This window comes from Callithrix jacchus, chromosome 15, assembly GCF_049354715.1.
Source record: "Callithrix jacchus isolate 240 chromosome 15, calJac240_pri, whole genome shotgun sequence".
NCBI lineage: Eukaryota > Metazoa > Chordata > Mammalia > Primates > Cebidae > Callithrix > Callithrix jacchus.
The window spans coordinates 91,082,248-91,099,245 of record NC_133516.1 but is presented as its reverse complement, the minus strand read 5'-3'; the positions used below and the strand labels follow the sequence as shown (position 1 = coordinate 91,099,245).

The 16,998-nt window shown below is 39.8% G+C and overlaps 2 protein-coding genes across 19 annotated transcripts in view; one reads left to right on the top strand and one right to left on the bottom strand.

Annotated features, from left to right (window-relative positions):
- CMSS1 (cms1 ribosomal small subunit homolog) overlaps positions 1-16,998 on the bottom strand; it is a 390,132-nt gene that overhangs the window by 258,381 nt on the left and 114,753 nt on the right. The window lies entirely within an intron of this gene.
- FILIP1L (filamin A interacting protein 1 like) overlaps positions 1-16,998 on the top strand; it is a 305,341-nt gene that overhangs the window by 188,189 nt on the left and 100,154 nt on the right. For all 5 annotated transcript variants that reach the window (XM_035274881.3, XM_078352207.1, XM_078352208.1 and 2 more), the window contains 3 exons: positions 7,801-8,062; positions 8,798-8,971; positions 13,962-14,140. In XM_035274881.3, the coding sequence (XP_035130772.2) occupies positions 7,811-8,062; positions 8,798-8,971; positions 13,962-14,140 (605 nt within the window). In that variant the 5' untranslated portion in view covers positions 7,801-7,810. The remainder of the gene's footprint in view (positions 1-7,800; positions 8,063-8,797; positions 8,972-13,961; positions 14,141-16,998) is intronic.

Sequence of the window (16,998 nt, the reverse complement as noted above, 5' to 3'; positions counted from 1 at the left end):
CTAAACTCAGCAAAGTATGGGGTGTTAAATACATTCAAACTTGAAGCCTTGGATCCCTCCAAGCTTTGATCCTTGGCCATGAGTGTCCTACAGTTAACACAGACTCACTCTGTGTTATGCAGTCTTCTTGCCATCAAGACAAACAATTTATGTCTAAAGTTTCCCACTACACCAAGTATAAATGACACTGTGTTACTAAAACGTTATATGCTTAAGAACAGAACTAATGATGGTTAATGGTGCTGTCAGATGAAAAAAAACAGTGTGGGGCATACTCAGTTCATTTTATGCATGTGAGGGTGCATGTGAGAGGGCTGGGGGTGAGGGACGGCATATCAGAGTACATATGATAAAAAATCTACAAAATTCAGTGAAATTAAATGGAGATCTCCAGCAAGTCACGTGGATCTAACATCTCTTCCCCACCCAGCAAATATGAGTGTACGTGTGTGCGTGCGCGCGCGTGCACACACACACACACACACACTCTCTCTGTCTCTCTCTCTCACATATACACCACCCGAACTTTTTGTAGGCCCCAGTGCTGCCCTGAAATTGATATTATTTGCCTTTGCTATCTCTTATGAGAGTTGCCACCTTTAATTCACCTTTACCAATCCCCTTGTACAGTTCTTTTTCTTTTTCATTTAAGATAAATAAGATAAATGAACTGAAGCACTTAAAACAGTGTCTGGCCTGTGGTAAGAGGTCTATACACAGCTACTTCAGTAGACTCTCAGCACCCTGTCTCTAAATTTCTAGCCAATGGTTCACAAATGAATCATCTTTACCATGAGGCAGCTCCTGCCCAGAGCCAACCAGCTCTGCTGAGTACTGCATTATTCAATCACTCAATAAATCCTTGTTGAGGTCCAACTCTGTAGGACATGGAGATACAGACCTGAACAACAGAGGCCCTGTGTTTACCTGGTATGAATAATAAACCCATTAGCAAGTACTGTTATCTCCATTTTACATTTAAAGGCTCACAGACGCCCAAGGCCGCAGAGCTAACAGGCTGGAGCTGTGATTTAAGACCAGTTCTATTTGATTCCACAATCTCATACTCTTTCTATTAAGACATGTCTCCCGCCACTTCAAGATGACAGCAGTGGTTGAGAACACATAAAAATTTAAAAATAAGTATGAATTCAAATATATAGTTTTTGCACATAAACAATATATGAAAACAAAACATCTTTATTGAATAGACTAAAAGGCTAGGGGTTTGTGAATTTATGTTGCTCACATTTTTGTATAATTCTGGAAGGCCAAGGTGGGTGGATCACCTGTGGTCAGGAGTTCAAGATCAGCCTGGCGATAATGGTAAAACCCCATCTCTACTAAAAATACAAAATAATTAGCTGCATGGGTGGCAGGTGCCTATAGTCCCAGCTACTTGGAAGGCTGAGAGGCAGGAAAATTGCTAGAACCCTGGAGGCGGAGGTTGCAGTGAGCTGTATCGCACCACTGCACTCCAGCCTGGGCAACAACAGCAAAAGTCCATCTCAAAAAAAAAAAAGAAAGAAAGAAAGAAAAAGAAAATAAGGTAGAAAAAAATTGCCTAGCACAATACCTGACATAGGAGGGGCTTCACTTCATAAATGTTTGTTGAATAAATTAATGTTAAACCAGGATTTTTCCTTTACTGTGTTTATCTTCTTATAAGAGCTAAGTAGATACAGCATAGTGATTTAGTGGGCTCTGGACCCAGACTACCTAAATTTGGGCCTGACTGCCACTTTTTTGCAGTATGACCTTTGGCAAGTTATTTAAAAAGTCTTCAAGCTTCAGTTACTTCCTTTGCAAACGGGGGTAATAAGAAGTGTTTTTCGAGAGGATTAAAAGAGTTAATCGAAGGAAAGCATTTAGAATGGGCTTGTATATGGTAAGTAATGAATACCTGCTAGCTATCATTATTACTATTATTTTCTTTCTCTACATTGGAGTGGTTTTGCTTGGCTACCTTAATATATTAAATGACCAAGACCCAAAATAATTTATTTTATTGAGGCTTTTCACTTATTTGATACAAGCAAAAATATCCTCTAGTCACATCCACAATTCTAAAACAAAAACAAGTAGGCAAATGAAGTCTAAAAAGTATGTCTAAATAGTACCTAATTATGTAGAGTAATTTTTAATATACGACATTAATAAATAATACTTTTTAAAATTTAACTTTTATTATAAGGAATTGGCTGGGGGGGGGCACTGCTGGAGGAAGGTGATGAGTAGACTAACCCTCTATTTATCTTTGGCTATTTCCTATAAATAAATTAAGTAAATAATTACAAACTCTCTTATAGTCCTCTTGCATGGACACATCCTTACCAAGATCCACCATGATTTCAACTAACTTAAACCCAGGAAATACTGACTAAAGGAACTACAGAGGAAAACAAAGCAGAATCTACTTCTCACTGCCAACTGCACTGTATTTGTATCCATAGATACAAGACAACAGAGAATCCTAGAATTCTACAGTGGGAAATCCTAGGACTTCAGAGAGGTCAGAGGAATCTATTAGGGGATAAGGAACAGGGTAGAGCTCAAGGGAAAGAGTCCCTGGTCCTTTTTCCATTCTGAATGACCTCATGGGGCCATCCTGCCCAATATTCTCATTTTATAAGCAACAACACAGACCCAGGTCAATTAGGTCAATTAAAGGCAGAGCTGGGATCAGAGGCCAGGTTTCCTGATTCCCAGCCTACACTCCTGAAGGTCATCATTCTATGGTTATGACGGTTACAGATAACAACGCATTAGGCTGTGTTAAACTGACAACTAAGCAGATTATTTTCCTTGCAAACTCACCACGTACTGTATCAGCACTTTATGAAGAGTAAAGCATCATTATTTGGTGTACACAAAAGCAACTTTCCTGGTTTTTTTTTTTTTTTGTAACCTGAAAATCCCCAACCACTGTTGCTATTACAAAATTTTTCTTTACCCTAGTATGCACCCCTGGGCCAAGCACAGATGCATTAAATATTTGCCAAGAGAAACAATGAAGTCACTGATAATACAAAGCATGAGAGTATCATGAAATTCATGTCTTTGTTTTCTTCCTCTAGATACTTAATTACTTCTCATTACTGATCATTTTGTGGTTGTTGGCAGAGGGGCAAGGAAACTCCACCATTGTAAACATGTAGAGACACATGCTCCGCAGTAGACCAGAAGTCTGCACACGATGGGTCTGTTCGCAAACCCAGTGTGAGCACCACTGCATTAATCAGTGAGGATGTTGATGCTTCTACCCCCAGCCTCCAAAGAGAATTGGTCTCAGTAAAACTCTAATTTCTTTAAAAGAATAACAAACACAGTATAAAAATGTTTTAGATCATTCCTTTTTTACCACTTATGAATATCATCACTGGCACAGGACCTATGCGCTCCTGTCACATTTCATCTAACCCACTTTAAGAGTGAGGTGAGGAAGGTAGAATGTATACAGAGCTCCATTCAGTCTTCTGTTGCAGCTCAGGGCTGCCTTAAGCTAAAGGGGCACTACTTATGAGCAATGTTTAACAAATTACCCTGCTAAATCAAAGCTTACATTATCTTAGTATTCTGAAAGGCATATCCTCGATTAAGTTGATGAGCGCAGAGAAATTTTCATTGATTACCAGCAGGATACAAGTTGATTCTTATCAGTAGGCTATTGTTCCACACAGGACTATGTGGGCAAGAGGAAAGCATAGGAATTCTTCATGTAAAATGAAGAAACAAAAACCAAACCCTATGTACTTCCAAGAAATGAAAAGAAGTAAAGAACCAAATATATTACACTCCTCTTTTAAACTAGACTTTTATTAGATTTTCACAGAAATCTGAATCTGTGGGTGTGGTGAACTTTTTCAAAAATGGTGGCAGTTAACTCCTTCCATTCCTTTGCAATATGGTCTTGTATCTTCTTCCATGTAGAGGTGGAATCTATTTCCTCAATCTTGAATCTGGGCCAACATTGTGACATTCACAAATGAGATGTTGGGGTTTCGACTCTTAAGTTCTTGGAATATTGTCCTGAGACCACCATGTGGGGAAGCCCAGTCTGACTTCTTGAAAGATGAGAGTCCACATACAGCAGAGATTAGATGACCCAGCTGAGGCTCTCCTAGCCCAACCAACCACAGCCAGATACGTGAGAGCCCATCTTAGACCATTCAGGCTGTAAGAAGGTGAAGCTATGGAGTAACCTATAGAATTCTGAGCCATTGTTGTTTAACCTCCATCCAAGTTTGGGGGTGGTTTGTTAAATACTAACATATACCTGAGACAGTTGGGCACAAAACAAAAGGGGCAAACCCGTCAGCCTCTGCCATGGCCGTTACATATGGAGGACCAGGTCAGATACACCATGGGAGGCACGAATGAAGAATAAATTTGTCTTAAAAATATAAGAAAAAAGATATAACGGCTCTGTCATTCATGTGTGAACATATCTTTAAATAAAGCAGAATGTAATATTTAGGTATATTGAATATATTTATGTACCAACCTTCCATTATTTCTATAGCCCAGAGTAAGGATATTCCTAGGTGTTCAAGAAAACACAATGGGTGGGGAAATAGAAATGGTATTTATGTATAATTTTTCAATTTTTTCTTTTTAGAGTATGTTTTTATAAGGCACCTAATATATTGTGGTAGTCATGAATATTTTTATAAATAAATAAATATATACACAATGAGGTTTTTCCCAAACTTATCTCTTACACATCCCCAACCTCCTATTCCTACACAAAAATATACCCTTCTTTTTTTTTTTGAGACAGAGTTTTGCTGTTGTTACCCAGACTGGAGTGCAATGGCACGATCTTGGCTCACTGCAACCTCTGCCTTCTGGGTTCAAGCAATTCTCCTGCCTCAGCCTCCCAAGTAGCTGAAACTACAGGCATGCACCACCATACCCAGCTAATTTTTGTATTTTTAGTAGAGACGGGGTTTCACCTTGTTGACCAGGATGGCCTCGATCTCCTGACCTCGTGATCCACCCGCCTCGGCCTCCCAAAGTGCTGGGATTATAGGCATTAGCCACCGCGCCCGGCCTGAAAATATACCTTCTATGCCTTTGCTTTTCTCAGATAAATGAACCCTTCCCTAGCTACCTAGGGAAGAGCCAGTGACAACTACTACCACACATCACTGTTATTCTGTACTGTGTTTGTAAATAGCCTCTTCAGTAAGGCTACAGGCATTTTTCAGACAAGGTGTTTGCACCAGTATTTATATGCATTTGTCTCAGGCAACATAGCATAATGGCATTATGGCATGATTTTTAAGAGTGTGGGTCCCTGAGCTAGGTTTCCTAAACTCAAATCCCAGTGTTGCCACTTATGAGCTGTACAACCTTCAATAAGTTTCCCGTGACTCCATTTGTTCACTATGAAATAGAGATAATATATTCTCTACCTTACAGTGTTGCTATGAGACTTGAAAGAGCTCACACATGGAAAATGCTGAGAAGAATGCTTAGCACACATAGTAAGTGCTCCCTCACTTCACAGATCAGGTCACTGGGCCTAAAGAGGGTCAATGCCTTTTTTTTTTTTTTTTTTGAAACAGAGTCTCACTTTGTCACCCAGGCCGGAGTTCAGGGTGCCATGTTGGCTCACTGTAACCTCCACCTCCTGCGTTCAAGTGATTCCCAGGCCTCAGCCTCCCAAGTAGCACGGATTACAGGCGGGTGCCATCACACATGGCTACTTGTTTGTATTTTCAGTAGAGACAGGGTTTTGCCATGTTGGCCAGGATGGTCTTGAACTCTGACCTCAGGTTATTCGCCTGCCCTTGGCCTCCCAAAGTGCTGGGATTACAGGCATGAGCCACTGCACCCAGCAGTGGGTCAATATCTTAATTAAGTTCTACAGATGATTTCTGACAGAATTCTTATCACCTAACACAAGGGAAAAACATGTGCAAGCATGTTTGAAGTAGCATTTTTTCAAATACTGGGAAAAAAAAGTATTTAAAAGCAGTAAAATTCCGTTCCTGGGTTTTGGCACCAAAAATAAAATTAAATAAATAAATAAAAATGGTACAATGAATCTCAAAAATCTAGGATGAAAAAGCAAGTTTTAGAAAGATATATTCAATATGCTATTTACATAAGGTTTGAAAACATGCAATACTATACATTGTTCAGCAATATGTATGTTTTATTACTATACATTGTTCAGCAATATATATATATTATTTAAAATGTACAATACTATACATTGTTCAGCAATATATATACATGTTTTTAAACATATAAAACATGCAGAGGGATGAGAAATACCAAATTCAAGATTACATGGATCTGGAGTAGGAAGGGAGGAGAATGGATTTCAGAAGAGAAACATACATTATAATACATCTATAATACAGTACTTAAAAGCTGTCTTCTAATATACAGTAAAATTTTAAAATTTTATAAATTTGTGTGGTAGCATATAGCCGTTTGTTGTATTTTCTATACTTTTCTGGACACTTGAGTTTTTCAGATTTTTAAAGAAATATTACAAACGAGAAGTAAGGTACTGGTGATGTGAAAGTTCCATGATTTGTAGGGACAAATTTTTTATTTTTATTTTTTTGAGACGGAGTTTTGCTGTTGTTACCCAGACTGGAGTGCAATGGCAGGATCTCGGCTCACCGCAACCTCCGCCTTCTGGGTTCAAGCAATTCTCCTGCCTCAGCCTCCCAAGTAGCTGGGACTACAGATGCGCATCACCATGCCCAGCTAATTTTTGTATTTTTAGTAGAGATGGGGTTTCACCTCATTGACCAGGATGGTCTCGATCTCTTGATTTCGTGATCCACCTGCCTCAGCTTCCCAAAATGCTGGGATTATAGGTGTGAGCCACCACGCCCGGCCAAGTATAATTAATAATCTGCTTATATGCCACTGGAGTCGATTATAAGTTCAAGTGATATTTTCTCTTCTAGTTAGAAACCTCAACAGTGGCAGAATTTTTCTTCCTATTATAAATTCATTTGGATGATTACATAATCAGATGTGGAGCTTATGTGTCCTTTAAATATTAATTTATTTTTTATTGTTTCCAAATTGGCCAACTACGTTAGGCAGCGGTATCCCTGCTTTAAAGATGAGGGTCCTAAATATAAGCCCTTGGCTTACCCAAGGAAAGATCTAGAATTTTAGAAGAATGTCAGGAATACAGGAATACAGCCAGGGACCAAGCCTTCATTCCTTTAATACTAGACTTGGCCTTCAAAAGAAACTATCCCAGTAATTCTGTAGTAGTAATTCTGCCATTTCTGTCTTAATGCACTTTTAAAGGCTAACAAGTTTTAAAAACAAAACAAAAACCCCACAAAACCCCCCAACATTTTAAAAAGGAAATACTATAGAGTGAACCTGAAGAAAGTTAGAAGAAATAGCAGAGTCACCATTTTACAATACTGTAATTATGTTAAGTACGTCTTAACTTAAGTAAGCAGTTAGGCCATGCTTGGAGGTCTGACCTGGGTTCCTAACGTGGAATGCTTGGCGGTCTGACCTGGGTTCCTAACGTGGAATGCTTGGCGGATGAAGTTCAAACACAGCATGTTTACCCATGGACATAAGTGGCCTTAATCAAAGCAGAACACATTTTTAAAACGTTTACTTTAAAAGCAGAAGTGTAAATAAGACTGTGATTTATGAATGTGCTAACACCCTTCCCTGCCGTAGACATCAAAAAGACTGAGTTTGGGCTGTGGTAAATAGAACAAGAATGTAGACTTGTTAAAGGAGTAATAGGCAACTCCATTTCCATTAAGTGTTACAAATTGTCTTCCCTCCTTCCAGGCTTTAAGGAATGCGTTCCAGAGGCAGTGACACCGAGGGCTCAGCCACAAAGAAACTTCTAAGCCACACTAAAGGCCACAGTTTCCAAGGGCCTAAAAACATGAAGCACAGACAGCAAGACAAAGACCCCCCCAGTGAGTCGGATGTAATACTTCCCTGTCCCAAGGCAGAGAAGCCACACAGTGGTAATGGCCACCAAGCAGAAGACCTCTCAAGAGATGACCTGTTATTTCTCCTCAGCATTCTGGAGGGAGAACTGCAGGTCAGCTGGGTTGGAGTTATCCCTATCATGCTTCAAATAAGGCTGCTTGTGAATTCAGTGCTCCTGCTGCCGCAGATATAGATATCTGTGGTTCATAAATGTGTGTATATAAAAGCAAAGGATAAGTATATATACACAGAATTCTCCTCTGCCAACTCAAAGTGCAAATAATCCCACCTAAAGGGGTTGCCATGATGGCATGTGATTGGCGTACAGGTTGGGAAAGCCTCTGCCGAGGCTGCTTAGGAACTTCAGTGCACATACATGCATCAGTAGCAATAACACCAGATGACTTCAAGATTGGTTTAAACAACCACAGATGCTTTTGTACCCCATGTGAACTGGGTCCTAGACTTGTCCTTGCATTATCAACCTACATGAAAATCTAAAAACAGCAGGTATACATACCTATGGGAGAATTTTATTTCCTACCCTCTGAAAATCCAAATGCTAATCCATTAATGGGTATCATGTTGTCTGTTTCTCAAACACGATAAAAAAATGGGGTCCTCCAACATTGTATAGTAATCACTTTTTAAAACATGAATTGTGTAATTAGACTATAAGAAGGATGAAGAGATATAGTTTTGATACCTTTTACAAAAGTGTGAAAATGAAACATAGTTCATTTATATTTCAAAGAGAAGAAAAAGCACTGCCAGCTATCATGAAAATCACTTGCTGAGGCCGCTGGTAAAGACAGCAGGCTTTCTGAAATACTTTTTGTTCCTACAGGCTCGAGATGAGGTCATAGGCATTTTAAAGGCTGAAAAAATGGACCTGGCTTTGCTGGAAGCTCAGTATGGATTTGTCACTCCAAAAAAGGTGTTAGAGGCTCTCCAGAGAGATGCTTTCCAAGCGAAATCTGCCCCTTGGCAGGAGGACATCTATGAGAAACCGATGAATGAGGTATGTACCACATCAAGGTGTGTACCTGCGAGGCAGCCAAGCACAAGCCCTGCAGATGAGCATGATCTGTAACTCCTCTTTGATTCCTTATAGTTTTACTTTCTAATGCACTTAAAGTCCACACAATTAAATACAACAAGTTCTACAGGAAAGTTAAAAAGAATGAACCATAGACAGGATGTGTCCACTAGGTGTGTTTCTCGACATAAGCTAGGATCTAACAAACACCAGAGAATGCTCCCTCCCTTGCATGTGCATGTGCATGTGCAGGCACGCGCGCACACACACACACACACACGTGTGCCTACACATAGACACACACACATACTCTGGGGACTTGCAGGGTACCCAGGCTGTACTGAAAACAGATAAAGTTCAACCATAGAGGTTAATTTCTTTGAAAAAGTTAAGGTATTATGTCATAGAAATTTTGACCATGAATGGAAATAATCTGAAGAACTGTCCAAGAAATAGAGGTTTAAAAACATATATTTTAGATGAGTACATACCCTCTTTTTCCTTCAAAAGTTTATTAACAGCAAACATCTTTCCTCCATCAGTGTGCCTAGCAATTACAAAGGCAAAGGTGGGCAGTCCCAACAGGGCCACCACCTCAGAAAAGGCAGTACTGCTTGCTCTCTTACTTGCTGACATTTCTGAAACCCTTTGGCATTCTTATTTTATTCTTCTACTTTCCTCTGAGACCTTCAGGGAAAATTTCATAATTTTTCATTTTTATAGCAAAGAAACAGCTAGGAACATGAGTTGAGGATGGAGAGTGAAAGCAAGTTTTAGACAAATTTCCCTCACATAAACTCTGGCAAGCTACCTCAGGACTGACCTCTAATGCCCTTGCTATTCTTATCTTTGGTGTCTCATGAGAGAAGACTACTGTCTTGCCAAAGAGTGAAGGAGTTTGGTCATATGGATCTGCTTCTCTAAGGGGTGAAGATGAGACCACCCAAAGTCTGTTGACTTGCGCTTTAATCCAAATTTTAAACAAAATAAACCAGAGCTGCATTCAAGTCAATACTGTCAAAACTGTATTCTTGCTCCCAACGTATTAACTATGAAACAGTGTCAGGCGCAAACCTTGTGAGCTCACATGCAAATTAATGATCACTGAACATATTCCTAACAAAACTCTACGAATGGCATAACCCCTCAACACTTCAGTGTGAAATGAAACAGAATGATTCCAAACTTAAGTTGAAATCAGTGGGAAAACTTTAATTACAAAATAATTCTATTGTGCACATGCAAAACTGGAAATACCCCCTTTGTGCAAATGCTTGCAATGCTAACTCTGAAGCTCCCCATAATCTGGCCTTGTTTTACGCGCATGACCTTCTTTGATCACTCCTCCAACAGATTCCTCTATATACATACACCTCTCACATTCCCACCTCCATAATTTGTCAATTTTCTGCTCTTTCTTCTACTTCCGCCTTACAGATTGCTCTCTCCTCAGCTCAGTTTATGCAATTCCTTGAAGCCAAAATAATTTTACATACACAACCCAATTGTGTATCCTTTTCCTCAGTCTAGAAAGTAATAGGAAGAGGGGAATGCCCAGAAAATAAACAGTGAAGGGGAATTCTGACTAGGATTCTCTAGACAGGGCTGAAGAAAATAAAGGAAGAGAGGGCAGCACTCCCGCTGAGACCAGCTGTGACTGTACCCTAATCACTTCAGAATAAGCATCTTGCATGCTAAAGTTATTCTTTTGCATTCTCTCATCTCGAAGTGTTAACAGCCCCTCCTCCCTTTTATTTTCCTCATAACGTTCCTCTTGAAAAATCTAAAAAATCTCAGTCATGTCTAGGGTAAACTAGAGGTGATTTATTTAATTCTTAAGGCAAAATAACTTAGAGGAACAAACTGCTCTCGGTTACATGACACGACAGGAACACCGACTTAAGTTGAAAAACTGGTGGAAGCCTGTGAGATGCAACATGGCTGGGTCTGGGGATAGCAGCAGCGGTGTGGTCAAGAGGGAGGGAAGAGGGAAGGACTCAGTCCACAGCAGTTTCACCCTCATATTCCTTTCCAGCCTGTGGTTCTATATCAGAACTTACCTTAAAAAAAAAAAAAAAAAGTTGGCCAGGCGCGGTGGCTCACGAGGCCAAGAGATCAAGACCATCCTGGTCAACATGGTGAAACCCCGTCTCTACTAAAAATACAAAAAATTAGCTGGGCATGGTGGTGCGTGCCTGTAATCCCAGCTACTCAGGAGGCTGAGGCAGGAGAATTGCCTGAACCCAGGAGGCGGAGGTTGTGGTGAGCCGAGATCGCGCCATTGCACTCCAGCCTGGGTAACAAGAGCAAAACTCCGTCTCAAAAAAAAAAAAAAAAAGAAAAAGAAAAGTTAAAAGCCTAAGGAATTCTTAGTTCTTCCAAAATATATATTATAGACAATATAACAACATTTTGGATTTATCAAGGTGCTATAATAAAAATGTCTCAGTATGATTAGCATAACCTAGGGCAAATCCTAAAATACTTTAAGCAATGGTACAATTAAGCTTTTAAATTTCATTTTATTCATTTAGTTAGATAACATGTTTTGAAGAGCTACTGTATAGGAAAAATTTTGGTGAAAGAGGAAAAAACTGTTTCCAGGTCTTGGCACTGAAAAAAACAGTCTTGGAGCACTAAGGTGAGGTCTAAGAGCTGCCTGAAGTCCGGTGTGGCTGAAAGTTGGGTAGGATCGGTGGGAAGATATGGAGTGAAGATGGGGCTAAGGTGGCAGGAGGTTCAGACGGTGAAGGGCCTTTTGAGAGTGGTGTAATCCCACTGGTGAAAAGTCATGTTGTCAGTGTTGAGGACACACTGCAAGGAGGGGAGGTGAGGCTGGAGGAAGGGAGACCACTTTAGGGGGTCATGGAATAAATGAAGGGCACTGATTCGCTCTAGCTTTCCTACCCATTCTCCACAAACAAACAACCACCAACATATAAGGGGAAAAAAACCACAATGGAAAGCAAGGGTGGATTAAATAAACCTTCTATTTCTTTGGGTTGAATAAAGTTTAATATGCATATCTTGACAATTACAAGCTCTCCAGGGAAATACTTTTTTTTTTTTTTCATTTAGAAAAGCATCCTTTAGTAATTCATTTATGCTTTACTGAAAACCTACTATAATTATTCATGTACTGATTCTAATGTAAATCTTTTGACAAATTAAATTGAATGTATTTTCTAAGTCAACTAATACTACCTAAATTAAAGCTGATCCTATCACGATTTCACTCTCAAATTCCAAAAGCAGTTGATTTGAATTTTCCTTACAATAAACTGTAATGTTTGGGCAACAGAAGATAAAATTTTCAGAGGGCTACAGTGGTTTGAGCAAACTTCCATGACAATCAACACTATGGCCTCCCTCTCAGAAGATGCCTCTGCCAGCAGGCAATACAATGTAGCAGTGTCAGCCTGCACAAAAGGCCTCGCTACATTTATTGAAAATCATAATAATTGTATGGCATAATGAAGTATTTTGTGAATTTAAGCATTTAGAAGTCAGAGAGAATTTAGTGGCTTCTGTATGCAGGGACACCTCAATTGTGCTCTTTTTCTGAAATGACTTGGTCATTTTGTGCCTCAGGTTTATAGTCAAGTAGTTGCTTTTTAGGATACACAAATTGGCTTTAAGTTCACAGTGAGTCACAAATTTTAAATCTTTTATGACAAAGGCAAACTGTAAAATCCAATCAATATTATCAGTTACTGCATCTGTATTTAATCTAGAAAGTCGGATATTTTCAAAACCAAGCTCTTAATAGCTCTTAATTTATCACTAGCATAAGATCCTGAGTTAGCTCTTTCCAACATGTTTTTCTGGTGGCAGCTTACCCCGTGCTAGGTAAAATGGAGCTCAAGCCAGGAGGTGATAAACCAGCCCAATAAGCCTGGCTGTCTAATTCCATCTGACCGTGATGCTTTCAGCCACTGGCATGTTCTTTACTGCCTGGTTCTTTGTTTATGAGGTCACCTCCACCTCCACCAAGCGCACCTGGGGTATCTGCCAAGAGCTCCCCATGTCTTCGGTGGTCTCACTCTTCCTAGGCTATGGAGGCCTGCCCTGCTGCTGTGGCTTAGCATCCTTGTACAAGCTCCCAAGGGTACCAACTAGGCAGCTTCTCCGAATCACTACTTTTGTTAATCAATTTTTTTAAACTACTGCCCAAAGTGTCCCACGTGCTGCTCACAATAAAGGCAGATGTGTGAAAAAAAAGATCTCAGTCTCCCCCACTCCTTCCTTCATTTCTGGACTCCTTGCTTGCTTGTTTTATTTTCAATCTGTAAACTGGGCACCTGTTATAACCAAGGCACTCTGTTAGATGCCAAGAATTAAAAAAAATAAATAAATAAAGGATAAAGGCCCTGCTTTCGGGGAGTTCACAGTCTAGCAGGGGAGACAAACACATATATCAGGCACAGGTTGATGGTGCTGTAAAAATCAGAAAGGACGTAGAGCTTACATTTGGTAACATTCACACTACACACCAACACATAATAGATTATCCATATATCTATTTTAATGGAAATAGCTTGATGTATAAGAACATAAAAAACATGAGCATGTACTGGTAGAGAGAATTATAGGGTGGGCTGGGGCAGAAGAGATCATCCAGAGCAGATGCGAATTCAACACTGTGCAAGGGTCCTCTTACTTCCCGTCATTCCTTTAACGTAGCTTCTCAGGAGAGAGACGTAAAAGTGTCAGAAAGAGGTTATGTGAAAACTGCTGATACCCACAGGGGCACAGATTATTCTCTCTAGAAAAATTTGATGACAATAAGAAGACTGCATTTGTGTTGAAATGCACCCAAAAGTATCAATTAACAAGAGAATAAACACTAAACAAGGAGATTTAAAAAAACCCATTCCTGAATTCATCAAAACAGGAACACTTCTAAAAGCGTGAAAGATGGCAGTATTATAAACAATTTGTTAACAGGCTATAAATGTGTTTTCTTTCATAGTTGGACAAAGTTGTGGAAAAACATAAAGAATCTCACAGACGAATCCTGGGACAGCTCTTAACGGTAGAAAAATCCCATAGGCAAACCATTCTGGAGTTGGAGGAAGAAAAGAGAAAACATAAGGAATACATGGAGAAGAGTGATGAATTCATATGCTTACTAGAACAGGAATGTGAAAGGTAAGGCTGCTTTGGACAAAGCAATGTCCCATTCTGCAACCTGTGGGCTGGCCACCGGACCCGGTGTCAGGGATACAAAGATGAATATGACACAGTCTCTGTTCTCAAAGTTCTCACAGTCTAGGGTGAGGAAAAAGACATGTTTAAAGACATTATCAGTACAATGCATGGATAACCAGATGTGATAAAGCCTGTGGAACGGTAAATGTTGGGCCCCTAACTCTTCAAGGGAGTGCCTTGTAACGGCTGCGAAAAGTAGGAAATAGGAGTCTAGTCCCTAGGCAAACAAGAATGCAAACTATATTCATGACAAAGGGTGAAATAAGTATGTTAGTGCAAAAGTGAGAAAAGAATCTGCATTCTGAGGGAACTCAAGCTTTTCACGTCGCTACAGCACAGGCCATGGCTGTAGGATGAGAAAAGGAAAGGCTTGCTTTGAGCAACTGGACTTTATACTACTGGCCTGAAGGAGCAAATGGGAAATTGTGAAAGGGAAAATGAGATGATCTATTACGCTTTCCTAATAAACGATTAAGGGAACGTGGAGGAACAACTGGAGGAGCTTTAGACTAGGTGGAGGAAACTCACATGGGAGGCAAATATCTAGATGAGAAAGATGAGGGAATGTGTCCCAATGGCCATGAGGTTGGAGAGGAGGGGTGTACGCAGGAGCTACTTATGGTGTTTAGTCAGTATGAAGTAGTGACTGTTGAGACGGGAGAGCAGAGCAAGGGAAACATGGAGTTACTGAGAAGCATTCCTAGCTATTCACCACCATATGTAATATGGGAATGGGGCTCAGCTTTCTGTATTGTAGGATTTTGATTAGGCAGGATGGTTTTACTTGGTGAGTGGTAGGAGATGAGTCCTGGTTTAGACATGCTGAATATGAGGTACCTTGGTATATTTCAGTATCTGGTGAAAATAATAATATATATAAAGTCAATCCATGGTTGGAAATGTAGGTCTGCAAAAGGACGGGCTAGTGATATGTATCTGTAGTAGTGACAGCTGAAACTGTGCGTGTTTGGTGTGGTGAGAAGACAGAATGCTGAAAAGGGAACTCTAGACTACATCAAGGCTTGGCGGTTTTCTGAAAGAAAAAGAGGTCAAAAATGGAAGCTGAAAAAATGGTGGAAGCTCAGAAGAACCAGAAAACAAAGACGGCAATGAAATGAAGCAAGCAAAGACTTTTAAAAAAGAGTGTACAGTCAAATAGCACCAAATAATGCAGAAAAGAGTGAAATGTCCCAGGATTTGGCAATGAGGAAGATTCCGAGGAACTTAACGAGCCATTTCAATAAAGCGGTATGGGCAGAAGCCAAATAGCAATGCTTTGAAAAACTAAACAAGAAATAAGAATGTAGGAGCTTAAAATGTGAACTAGTATTTTGAGAAGCTGAGCTGCAAAAAAGGAGAGTTTGGTTGGTAAATATTTTCTAACTATGTAGGGTAGATTATTTTATTCTACTTTGGCCCTCTATTCTGAACCACTGTGGACAGTATAAGCACTCGTATGAAATTGAAAGGAAAATGAACCCCCTGAAAAGGGTTAATACTGAGAAGACGGAAAGTAACCGATCTTGGCAATGTCAAATTTTTACTGGGCATTTATCTTGCTTTTGTTATTGCCATGTGTACTTTTATGAGTTACAGGGCTAATGATGCTACATTCTAACAGTCATAGAAAAATGCAGAAAAAAATAACTACCTGTGAGCTCTCCTTTCCAAAATACTAGTGATTTCAACGGGTGTATTCAACTACTTCCAATTCATACTTCAGCTAGGTGACCTAAGTTAGTTACTTCAATATCTAGGCCAATAGCAAACTCTCTTTTCTTTTCCATATACGTTACGGGTGACTCTTGCTGGGAGCGCCGGAGAATCCACGGCACTTACATTCACTCAGATTTTTTCCAGGAGGGTTATTTTTCACTACATGGCAGAGAGGGGGCAGAAGAAAGGTCTTATTAACTCGCTGCTCATGAACTCTGAAATATCTGCATGGGCAGATTAAAGGAATACAAGAAATCTGGCACCAAAGGAAGATGGGACTCAGACATTACAATATAAGATTTGTTATTCAATGAGACAATGTTATATTAAACATTATTTTGAACCCCTGTGGTTTGGCGCTAGTGGCCTCGTTTGGCTTCCATACTTACTTGGCACTAACTTGTTGAACACAGACACTTTCTTTCATCTTTCATTATTATGAACATTTACTGACCACGGTCAGAGTGTTGCCGGCCATAGATCAAAGAGGTGCAGGTTGTCCCTGCCCTGGGGGGCTTACCACATTAATAAAAAGGCAAGAAGATACAGATTTATGATGGGAATGTGAAAGGCTATTGGAGGAGAGTTCTGATATTCACTGTGTATCTCTCCTATCTTCTGGAGGAAGGCTGGGGAGGGCTATCCTGAAGTTACTCTGGAATATTGGGAGGCAGATGGCAGAGATTATTTAAACCAAGAGAGCGAGGCGGAGCAACACTGAGAAATGGGAACAAAAGATCAGTGAGAATAAAGGCCATGGGCTGGCGGAAAAGAAAAAGTGTGGAAAAAAATGTAAAGTATATACCACTGAATCAGTGTATCAAGAATAGTATTTCTAAATATACAAAATGAATTTAAGAGAAAGAATGTAAGAGATCTTTATTTAAGCTTCATAGGATATAAAATTTCCTTTATAGGATTTTTTGCCTTGAAGAATAATTAAAGTGAACATGCCATTAACAAGAAGTAGGAAAAAGTGTCTATCACTCCCTGTTTAGCCATTCCAGAGATATGAGAATATTCATCTCTTTCTACATGCCAAGAAACAGCTTCTAGATAAAATTGTGTGAATATGACAATAT